Genomic DNA, 10,971 nt, shown 5'->3' with positions numbered 1-10,971 from the left:
ACAGATTACATACTATTAATAGAACAAGATAGACGGAGACCAAGTTGTGCTGTTAGAACCAAACGTTTTTAATCATACAACAATCGCACATTTCCCAGAGACTTCACCTGTAGGGAGGGCCCTCATGACGCTTTGAATCCAGGGAGTTGTAGTGAACATACACATACACAACACATGTCACTCCAAGGGTACTGTCCAATCACGAACAAGAAGTGTGGTCCTACCCTTTCCGTTTTCTGAAATGTGTTTTCTGTAATGTCGTTGTGCTTTTTGAAATGTCGTGTTTTTTGAAATGTTGTTGTGTTTTCTGTAATGTGTTTTTTGAAATGTCGTTGTGTTTTTTGAAATGTGTTTTCTGTAATGTTGTGTTTTTTGAAATGTTGTTGTGTTTTCTGAAATGTTGTTGTGTTTTCTGTAATGTCGTTGTGTTTTTTGAAATGTTGTGTTTTTTGAAATGTCGTTGTGTTTTCTGAAATGTTGTGTTTTCTGAAATGTTGTTGTGTTTTGACCTTCAGGGCCACCGTAGATTAGGCTATTAAACTTCTTTGATTCTTATGTTGTTACTGGGCCTATATAAATGTTACTGACGGTACTACGTATAGTAGAATGTTTTTTGCAGTAACCCCGTTGTTGGCTGCGCACTTATATGTATATGTGTGCATGTGAGTTGGGAAGTCGTGGAGCACGCTGGAAAATTGGGCTCCCCCAAAACGGACCGGGTTTTTAATAAGTTAAGCAAATACTAGGCTATTCCAATTAATGTCATTTGCCGGGGCGACATTGGCATCCATTATGCCAATCAGAATGAGTGACCTCAAGCCCTGTTACAGACGATCCCCCTGCTCAGGTGCTAAAGAATGTCAAGTTTGCAACTGCCTAATCTGAATGTGCACCCTGTGTCCTATAAGGACTGGGCCCACAAAGATGCTTGTTATTTTGTTACTGTAATGAAACATTTTGAAGGGGCATTTATATGGGAGAGCAACATCTCCTCCATACTCAAAAAGGTCCAGCAGAGGATGTAATTCTGCGACATCTGAGGAAGTAAGATCTCCCACAGGAACTACTGATCCAGTTCTACTTGGCAGTCACCAAGTCTGCCCTGTGCTCATCCATCACAGTTTGTTTTGGAGCAGCCACCAAACAGGCAGGAACAGACTGCAACGGACAGTTAGGACAGCAGAATGAATCATTGGTGCTCCCCTGCCCTCCTTCCAGGACTTATACACTTCAAGAAACAGGAAAAGGGCAGGGGAAATCATCATTGACCCATCACAGCCTGATCACTGTGTTTTTGAACTCCTCCCCTCTGGCAAACAATTCATAAGTCTGCAGACCAGGACCAGTCACCACAGGAACAGTCTCTTCGCTCAAGCCATCACCCTTACAAGCACCTGACCTGCAGCATCAACCTACACTGTTTCCCTGACTGCTACACCCAGCTCCACTCACAACACACCGTTGAACTGAATCTAAGCCATCCCATACACTCGATCTGCACCTTCTATGTTGTTTGCACTTTATGTATATTTTCTCTCCGTAAGTAAGATTCTACATTTAAGCTGTACTGTGGTCTATTGTGTTGTAATGTACCGGAGAAACAGCAACTGCATGCCAGAAACAAATTACTTGTGCGTGCCACACACACACTTGGCCAATAAACGTGATTCATTCATTCATATAAATTATTGCATTATAAACCTAAAATTAGCCGTAGCAACAGCGTTGGGGTAGTGTGCAAACCCCACAGACTATAAGGAAACTACTAGACAAATGTAATTGTGTGTGCATAAGCGCGCGCACAAACGCGAAACTTGTCTTACATTGAAAATCTCACTCCAGCCAGCTAACGAGTTGGCAACTCTGCTGGTATAGCGCTTTGGACAGAACTGTCTGTTAAACTTAGGGCATGCATTTGGAAATGTGTAACTTAAGAACGAAAAATTTCCTCATTTAATTATCAAGCAACAGAAATTGTGAATGAAGCGACTGAATATCCTTCTAGTTTTCGCTTTCTTCACTGTCACCTCCCATTTCTGCTTATTCGACTGAAAAAAATCCTCAAACGTACACAGACGCGCTTTCTGAAAAGTATCACGCTTCACTCCGTCTTTGGAAAGGGTGAGTCTCCTTTATCTCTGTGCCTCGGGTTTACATTTGCTTTATACAATTCTGGATTTCCCATGCTTGTTTTATACACCAGAGCTATATTTAAGTTTTTTCCCTCACCATGTAATATGTATAGTAGCCTATTATTTCACTTTCTTTAATATAGCAATATTCCCTATTATTATTAAAATGTATATGTAGACATAAGTACAATTTAAAATCATCTTAGATATTCACTTGCCGTGCGTTCGTTTTATACATAAGAATTGCATGCAGATTATGCCTGACTCTATACGGGCATTATATAGAATGGGATATATATAGGCTACGTTAAAATGAAATGTATACTACTTTATCAGTAATTTTTGCGTTCGGAAAATCCAAAAATATTATTAAATATTAAATATTACATATTTAACGTCTATCAGTAACATGAACTATTCGTTTAATGCGTCTAAATATAACGCAACCCGAGTTTCTCTTTTTAAATGAGTAGCCTATATTTAATGGATAGCCTATTTAAACATGTACGGGTCTTCTCAGAAATGTGACGTCAAGGAAATCAGAGCGAAAAAGACAGAAACAGCGTAAACGTAAATAAACAGCAATGCTAATAATACAAGGCGACCCATGACAGATACAAGCTGTACCAATTCTGCTGTATTTTTACTCGACGTGAGTTGAAGTGTAGGCACACTCGGTTTACAATAGCCCTATGAACAGCATACATATTGTAAAACAAAAGATACACTGTTAGCAATTTTAGTTATGTAAAATACGTTTTCCCGACTGTAATGGCATTGCGTATTTCAGTTTAACCCAATGCGGAAAACTGTTTCTAAGTACAGGATACCTTGTACTGCCATTTAGAAAGGTGACAGACACATAATCCTACGCCACACATCCTGAAAAACAGGACATTAAGGAAGCTAAGTTAACAATTTCATATACTGTGCAACAAGCGGAAGACTCTCCTATCTGGTGGTTCCAAGTTGACATATTTGACTACCCCCCTCCCCCAAATATAATAAATAAGTATGAACACAGCATGGTGATTTAGAAGGGTGCCAGTGAATTAGAAGGATGTTCGAAATTATGTGTTTTTAAGTACATTTGTGTTTGATTTATGTGCTGCCATGTGGTTTTGTCTTGATTTCTGATTTCAATATTAAATAATACTGGAACATTTAATTGGGTACCTGTCTAAACAGTATCTCATGTTTTGCTAGCCCTGTGCTGATTGGTAGTTACAGCCCCCCCACCCCAGCAGTGGTCTGTAAAAGTTGGTTGTTTCTAGGTGATAAATGTTACTGTTCCTGCAGTTTCTTGGCCGGTGCAATGGTCAGCCACCTGCCTACCTCATTCCTCTACTCTGTAGGCTGAGACCCAACACCCACCTTCTGTGTGTGCACTGTCAGCCACCTGCTTCTTTTCATATTCCAAGCTGCAGGTTTCATTCTGCTGCATAAATGGCAGGAGGGAAGCGAGAGAGCAGGTCATCCGGTCCCAGGAGCATTTGTGATTAGGAGCCTTGCTCAAGGCCCAATGGTGACATTACTTAAATCAGTCACAGGACTTAAACCAGCAACCTTCCAGTGAGCAGCACAGAGCTACACCCTGCCTACACTGTAAAAAAAATTCCGTTGTTTTTACGGAAAAAAGCTGGCAGCTGTGGTTACCAGAATTATTCTGTAAAAAATACTGTACACGTGTAAACAACTTTACAGAAAAATCTATAAATTGTACTGGATTTCAATGTAAAACAACCACCAACTACATGTGAAGTTTACTTTCAGTGTAGAATAAACAACGATTAGATGTAAATTATACCGAAATAACTGGTACAACAGCAGCATGGCCCTGCTAAATTAACAGAAAGAAGTTGAATCTATAAATAACTATGTAAAATGTTACAGTTCTAGTATGTGAAATTGACAGACTGTTTTATAAAGCTATTTTCATTCTTAACGAATTTTTTTACAGAATTACTCTGGTAGCCACAGCTGCCAGCACTTTCTTGCCGAGGTAACACGCTCTTTATTAGTAGTCCGGAAAAAAAACTACATCAGGCAGCCAAAGAGCCCCGAACCTATTGTATACAGGAAACACGAGGTTGTCAGACGCTCAACTGTAGGACACATACACGGTGGGAGATTTACGGACACTAATTACACACGAGGATCGGACAGGGTACACATAAGACACAGGTAAACACACGCGACAATAAGGAAATATAACCATTAGCAATAACAACAACAATACAAGGGCTATTTACAAATGCGCGCGGGGCATGCTGGGACATGAGCCCCGCCGGTGCTGCAGTATTTTTTATCACCTCAGTGGAAAAATATCTTCTTATCAACAGACCAGAGGTGTTGCTCCGAATGTACCGTCAAAAGCTGTCTGACAAACCAGAAAATCCTGAGTTGTGTGGACTATTTCTTGTTGGTTCGTAACGCAAAAGCAAGTGTGATATATCATTTAAAGTTTTACTGTTTCTCATCTGTAAAGCACAGAATATTAATTTGTAAAATGTTTCTTTCAGTATAAACAAAGTTGACCTGATTAAAAAAATATTATTTTCACACCGTTATGGTGTAATTTTAACTGTATTGTACTGGTTTTTATATTACAGTTTGTTTGCGTTTAAACTACAGTAATTTGTTAACTATACCAAAAAAATATTTTTTAAAAACATATTTTTACTGAAAAATTAACAGTTGTTTTTTGTTAAATATTTTACAAAATCTTAATGTCAAATATATGCTGCTCTATTGTTTTTCCTTTCACAGTTTTTTTATGTCGTTATTTTACAGAATTTCTCAGTTAATTTGATTTTTTACAGTGTAGCATAGCTTACTTTGCCTGCTGTGCCACTAGGAAGATCCCAGAAATTACGTTTTTAGTGTTGGCAAAGACACAGAGACATATGGTTTTTTCAGATAACATTTCATTTACAGTGGGAAACTAAGTTCATCTGGGACAGCTGGAAGCACTGGTTTCAGTGATGATGTGAAGTATTTGTCAGCTTGGTACAATGCACACAGATTAGGCCTCAAAGCTCAGTTACAGGTTAAATTCATTTTCTGGTTTACAATGGTAATATGGGTACATGGTCTTTAATTGCCTGAAATTGACAAATAGTTCTCAGAAATTAATTGTTTGTTCTTGCAGGAGAGAAAATGGCTTATGAGAAACAAATATTCTCTGGAGAAGAATTAAACGGCTTGTGGGACTATGATAACTACAGCGACCAAATTTTTGACAACACCAGTGACACATGCTGTTCTGGCCAAGTGTGCGACCCAGAGAAGATGATGCGATTTGATGCTGTGTTCATCCCGGTGCTCTACACCCTGACTCTGCTAGTGGGTCTGCTGGGGAATGGCTTAGTTCTGGCCATTCTCTGCCAGATGCGACGCACCTGGAGCATCACCGATACCTTCATCCTGCACTTGTCTGTGGCTGATCTTCTTCTGCTCATCACGCTGCCTTTCTGGGCTGCTGAAGCTGTCCAGGGCTGGAAGTTTGGAACTCCTCTCTGCAAACTGATGGGAGCCATTTTCAAGGTAATGGCTAATCCTTCCACCTAGGTTATGGGCAAAATCTGTCATAAATACATTCTGAAGCAGATCAGATGTTCCTCAAAACATTCACTTTAACAGGCATATCAAACTACATATGGAGATTGACAACAAGTTCTACCATCTAAAATACAGTGAATACTATAGAAATGCATATATGTCATGTTCACAAGTTTAATCTAGTACCACATTGAGCCCATATTTTTTTCTGTATCATTCTGGCCTTTTGCTCTCTCTAAGCTCCCTCACATTCAAAGTTTCTCCTCATATTTTTCTTCAGATCAACTTCTTCTGTGGCATCTTCCTACTCGCTTGCATCAGTCTGGATCGTTACCTGTCCATCGTCCACGCTGTGCAGATGTATTCCCGTCGAAAGCCCTGGCAGGTGCAGGCCAGCTGTCTGTTCGTCTGGTTCTTCTGCCTCATCCTGTCTGTCCCTGACTGGGTCTTCCTAGAGGGGCAGTATGACAGTAGATCAGAAATGTATAAGTGTGAACACAACTACAGTAAGTATTCTGCCAATGTTACTAATTGGCGCTTGGCTTCCCGCCTGCTCTACCACATTGTGGGCTTCCTCATCCCCTCTGTGGTCATGGTCTTCTGCTACTCCTGTATCCTGCTACGGCTTCACCGCGGCTCCCAAGGCATCCAGAAACAGAGAGCCATACGTGTGATCCTGGTGCTAGTGGTGGCCTTTTTCATCTGCTGGACACCTTTCAACATAACTCTCATTGTAAATACCCTACACGCCAACGATACAATAAATAGGACTTGTGAGAGCACCACAGCCTTGGACATATCCATGACAGCCACGACCACACTGGGCTACATGCACTGCTGCCTGAACCCCATACTCTATGCATTTGTCGGCATCAAGTTCCGAAATCAACTCCTGGAGATGTTGAAGGCCCTGGGCTGCAGGCTGCATGGGCAATATCGCATGCCCTCACGGAAGAGCTCTGTGTGGTCTGAGTCTGGAGACACATCCTACACCTCTGGCTTCTGAGGAATGCCTCTTACATCACCAGCTCCTTTTTTTCGATTGGCCACATGCCTTTTACATCAGCAGATATATTTTTTTAATTGGTCATGACTTTTTAAGGATGGTGAAAATATATGATGGTGTGATGCCAAAAATTGATCAGAAAAAGGAACAAAAGTGTAACACGTAATAATGAAACTAGCAGAGAGTGGTCATTTCTTGAAATAAGATGAGAGAGGGTGATGAGGAAAACTGATGCTTCATATGCATCATATGGAACAAATTTCCTGTTTTGAGCTATGGTGTCTGCCATAGAATGCTAGCTCATGAAATGACTAGGCCTATATATCAGAAACCAAAAGTCAAACAAGAAACTTTCAAAATTTCGATCAGAGATGATATCTGGATTTGGTTTCTTGTTATATAATAATAATGCTATTGTTGTTCACTGTGCTAAACATATTTTGCTCTGAAAAGGCTCCATAGTACAGTCATTATTAATCACAAGTGCTTCCATTACAGAATAAATCAGTAAACTAGCATTATGTCATTTTTGGTAAAGTAGTGCTGGTCTGCTATAAACCTACCTAATACATTTATCTGATGCTTTTGTCCAAAGCAATTTACAGTAGAGGAAAAAGCTGTAGTTTATTTGCATTCTCAGGGATTTTAGGTTATAAGCACAGCTTGCTACTTACTGAGCTACAAATATAGCTGAGTTTGAGGTATTTTCCACAGATAATCATAGGAATGTGCTTCTCTTTTCTGTTGCTTATATGGATGTGTTTGAACTGAAAATGTAGATCCTCTTTTGTTGAACATCAGTGTGTACAGTATTGTGTTCTTTTTTGTTGTTATTCTAGGTACAGGAGAAAAGATTAATAGAAAAACATTTCTGTTTTTAATAACTTTTAACAAATTTGAAAGGTTGTCATAAGTATGTTTTATATGCCATCCCAATGTTTTGCTTTAGGGCTTGTGAATGGTCCATCACTCCATCCATCTCCCAACTTATTATCCTGGTCAAGCTAATTTCAGCATAAGTATGGAAGACACAACTGGGAATTTAGAGACACCACTGGCCTAACTGCCTAACATTTTCCACCCCGGGGGAAATCCACACAACACGGGGACAAATGTGAGTTGTACCCTGTGGTAAATATTTCAGTCTTGAATCTTTCAGAAGTATCAGTACCCAGCAGTGTCTTCGCGACTTGCTTTTTCCTATAACTCAGCTCAACATACTTTAACCGACGTCCTTACAGTAAGTAAGAAAGGTCTTACTAAAAATGAAATAGACGAAAGATCATTGAGGTGAACGACAAAGGGACAAGGCAGGGCGTGTACGCTGTCATAAATCTGGAAGTACCTCCTTCAAACCTTCTCAGTCGCGAGGCAAATTCATCAGTGTCCTGCACTTAAAGGAAACGTGTAGATTTTTTTTGAGGAACAACTGAATTTCTCAGTTCCCTTCTTTACTTCGTCCACATGTAACCTGGGATAAATTATGTAAAACCAGAACGACGGGGTGTATTTTTGCCCAAGCCACTTTATTTACAACCCCTTACTTTGTAGCTATCTGGCGTCTGAAAAAACGGCATATTTGACTTGTAATGGACAAATGGTAGCTATAGGCTATAGCAGGGGCGTCAGAAGCATTTTGAATGTACGTGGGGCGGACACACTGGCATAAAATATACTACAAAAAAATATAAAAGCAACCAATTTAAATAAATAGAAAAACGAACGTAACTGCGGACTCATCTGCCAACTTAATTATCTTTCCTCAGATCAAGTCAGAGCCTTTTTCGTTTGCATTGTATATTTTAAAATGAGCTATTTGTCTCATAGAAATCGTTCAGTTCTTACTTGGTGTGAAACTCTCATCGGAGGTAGGCCTACTTACTGTAACGAAGTTCAATCTGATCGGCTGAAAAAGGTATACGTTTTACTTATTTAAAATATAAGATCTGAAAATAAACATCATCAATTGTGTTTCGATGCATATTGTTATCTACGAGCTATGTAGCCTTAAAAGTTGATTACGCGTAAAATACAGAAACGTTTTAACACAGTTTATCCTCTTAGGTATGCACTTTCTAACTTTTTTTATAATTTATATTCTTGCAAATATATTTTCACATTTTTACATTTTGCAGTTTTTTAACATGGGAGATTTAATGTGTTTTGGTGAAAATACATTTGCGATTTAGCCTATGTTTTAGTTTTATATGTTCAGAAATGTTATTTTAAACAATTTTATTAACATGCAAGCTATGGTTCAATTTATTTTTTTATGCATGTCACACATATTTGGCTTTTTCCTTAATAAAAGTTCAATCTAATGTCCTTTTGTTGTTGCGTGTTTGTAACTGTTGGTATTGTTTAGGTTAAATCGTAAAAATCAGTGAAATGGTCTTACCACGTGTCATACGACGGGGTATTTGTATTTCTTAAATTGGGCGGTGTGGTTGCTCGGTGGGTAGCACTATAGTATCACATCTTCAGGATTGTGATTTGTACTCGTCTATTAACTCACTATGAAATAGCTACTAAGTATGAACGGGTAATGCATCACTGTCTGTTACAAAATATTGCTCGTCACTGAGGCCAAATACACTCTAAGCGCATATCGTAACAAAAACCAGAGAAGTAAAAAAAAAAGGAAAACCAGTCATTCGCCTATATAGGTCTATATTTTTTTCAGCGTTCACGTTACTGATGTGTTTCTGAGTAAACCCAAAACCCCAGAAGGAAGTGCTTTTTAGATGATCAGATCTGATAAGCAATGTTTCCTTAAAGTAAGATGAAACATAATTTTTGCTTCTGTGGTTTTTCGATAATATGCATACGAGGAAGCCATGGGCTTACATATGAGTAAACAGGTGCGCTGACGGCTCCGGACGGACAGACTTTAGGATACCCTGCACAACTAACGATATTTCGCAGCTTCCAAGTTAGTGCCGAGGCCTGGGTGGGTTAGTAACTTTCCATACCCGTTTCATTTAACTCCTACTCGAATAGAAAACAGCCAGTTCACGCACTTCATACTGCAGTCTTGCGACGCTTAAGGACCGGGATACGTTCCTTATAATGCGTCATTAGGCGGTTTCGTCCTTGTACACTAACAGAAAAAAACATCAATTTGAACCTTTGAGAGTACAATTAATTGTCACTGGGGCTGTACCCTCAGGGGTCTGCCAGCTGTACCCTAGCTGTAAGTAAATGTACCTTTTATGGTACAGAAATGGACTCAGAAGAACATGCATCATTGGTGGTGCATTCATATTTGTAGTTGGGGAATAAGACTGTACCAGGGCTGTACTCTTTTTTTCTAATAGTGTACGTACTTAGATAAACCTAGATGGTGTAGCCTACTACTAAAGAAGATTGAATACACTCCAAAATAATGATAAAATGTGCACTAATTAGACCTATATAAACCAGTAACATAGCTGCCTATTATCATTATCAAATATAATGTAGATAATTGTGTATGTGCTATATTTTTCTTAGACTGGTAGTGCAGTAGGTTTGTTTACACCAGCATCAGTTTACACCCTAACAACATGGTGTGCCTCCAACAGTCTCATCCTCAATGTGCAGAAGACGAAGGAGCTGATTGTGGACGTCAGGATGTCCGAAAGCTGCTACCATCCCCCCATGTATATCAACGGGGTTGAAGCGGAGCGTGAACCCAGATTTAAATCTCTAGGACTACACATCAGCGAGAATCTGTCCTGCACGAATAACACACACTTCCTCGTTAGAACAGCACAACAATGTCTGCATTTCCTGAGGAGACTGAGGAGTACACTCCTCTTTCCCAAAATCCTCTCCACCTTCTATCGCTGCACTATTGAAAACATCCTAACCAGCTGCATCTCAGTGTGTTATCTGTATCTAACCAGTATCTACCTTTAATTTATGTACGTCTGGATACCTTATGTATAATGTTGCTAATATATGTCTCATTTATGTATATATGTATAGTTTATGTATAATGTACGCAACTTATGTCTAGTCTATGTATATTCCCTCCCACCACCTCCCCTGTCTCCCTACGTTTCACGTTCTTCTGAAGCCACAACTCTATTTTCATTTACACATGTCCCCGCACATTGCGTTAATTACAATAAAATACCGAATTGAATTGAAATGAATGGAATCACCACAAACAGGAGAGTAATGCGTTGAGCTATGAGGTCACTAGGCGATAGGAATTTTATGGCTCCGTCATAATCTTATGAGACTGCCGTCGTATGTGCAGTCCGTCGTTGACGGACATGTCCTTAT

At 39.4% G+C, this 10,971-nt stretch overlaps 1 protein-coding gene across 3 annotated transcripts; it reads left to right on the top strand.

The window, feature by feature from the left end:
• The first annotated feature begins 801 nt into the window (after positions 1–801).
• On the top strand, positions 802–9,024 carry LOC140577540 (C-X-C chemokine receptor type 3-like). 3 transcript variants are annotated; one of them, XM_023833203.2, is made up of 3 exons: positions 802–2,121; positions 5,284–5,678; positions 5,974–9,024. In XM_023833203.2, the coding sequence occupies exons 2-3, from the start codon at positions 5,292–5,294 to the stop codon at positions 6,697–6,699; spliced, it is 1,113 nt and encodes a 370-aa protein (XP_023688971.1). In that variant the 5' UTR covers positions 802–2,121; positions 5,284–5,291; the 3' UTR covers positions 6,700–9,024. The 3 variants fall into 3 exon arrangements, with proteins under 3 accessions (XP_023688971.1, XP_023688972.1, XP_023688970.2); XM_023833204.2 differs by lacking the exon at positions 802–2,121 and adding an exon at positions 2,166–4,316; XM_023833202.2 differs by lacking the exon at positions 802–2,121 and adding an exon at positions 4,363–4,557.
• The last annotated feature ends 1,947 nt before the right edge of the window (positions 9,025–10,971 follow it).

The sequence above is a fragment of the Paramormyrops kingsleyae genome, chromosome 9, assembly GCF_048594095.1.
Source record: "Paramormyrops kingsleyae isolate MSU_618 chromosome 9, PKINGS_0.4, whole genome shotgun sequence".
Lineage (NCBI taxonomy): Eukaryota > Metazoa > Chordata > Actinopteri > Osteoglossiformes > Mormyridae > Paramormyrops > Paramormyrops kingsleyae.
This window is presented reverse-complemented; position numbering and strand designations above follow the sequence as displayed.

Bases quoted from the DNA above. Each gene is read 5' to 3' on its own strand.
- LOC140577540 (XM_023833202.2), top strand. From the start codon at position 4,410: ATGAGCCCCGCCGGTGCTGCAGTATTTTTTATCACCTCAGTGGAAAAA. The intron at 4,558-5,283 runs GTTCGTAACGCA...TTGTTCTTGCAG, and splicing joins GTGTGGACTATTTCTTGTTG to GAGAGAAAATGGCTTATGAG. The intron at 5,679-5,973 runs GTAATGGCTAAT...ATTTTTCTTCAG, and splicing joins TGATGGGAGCCATTTTCAAG to ATCAACTTCTTCTGTGGCAT.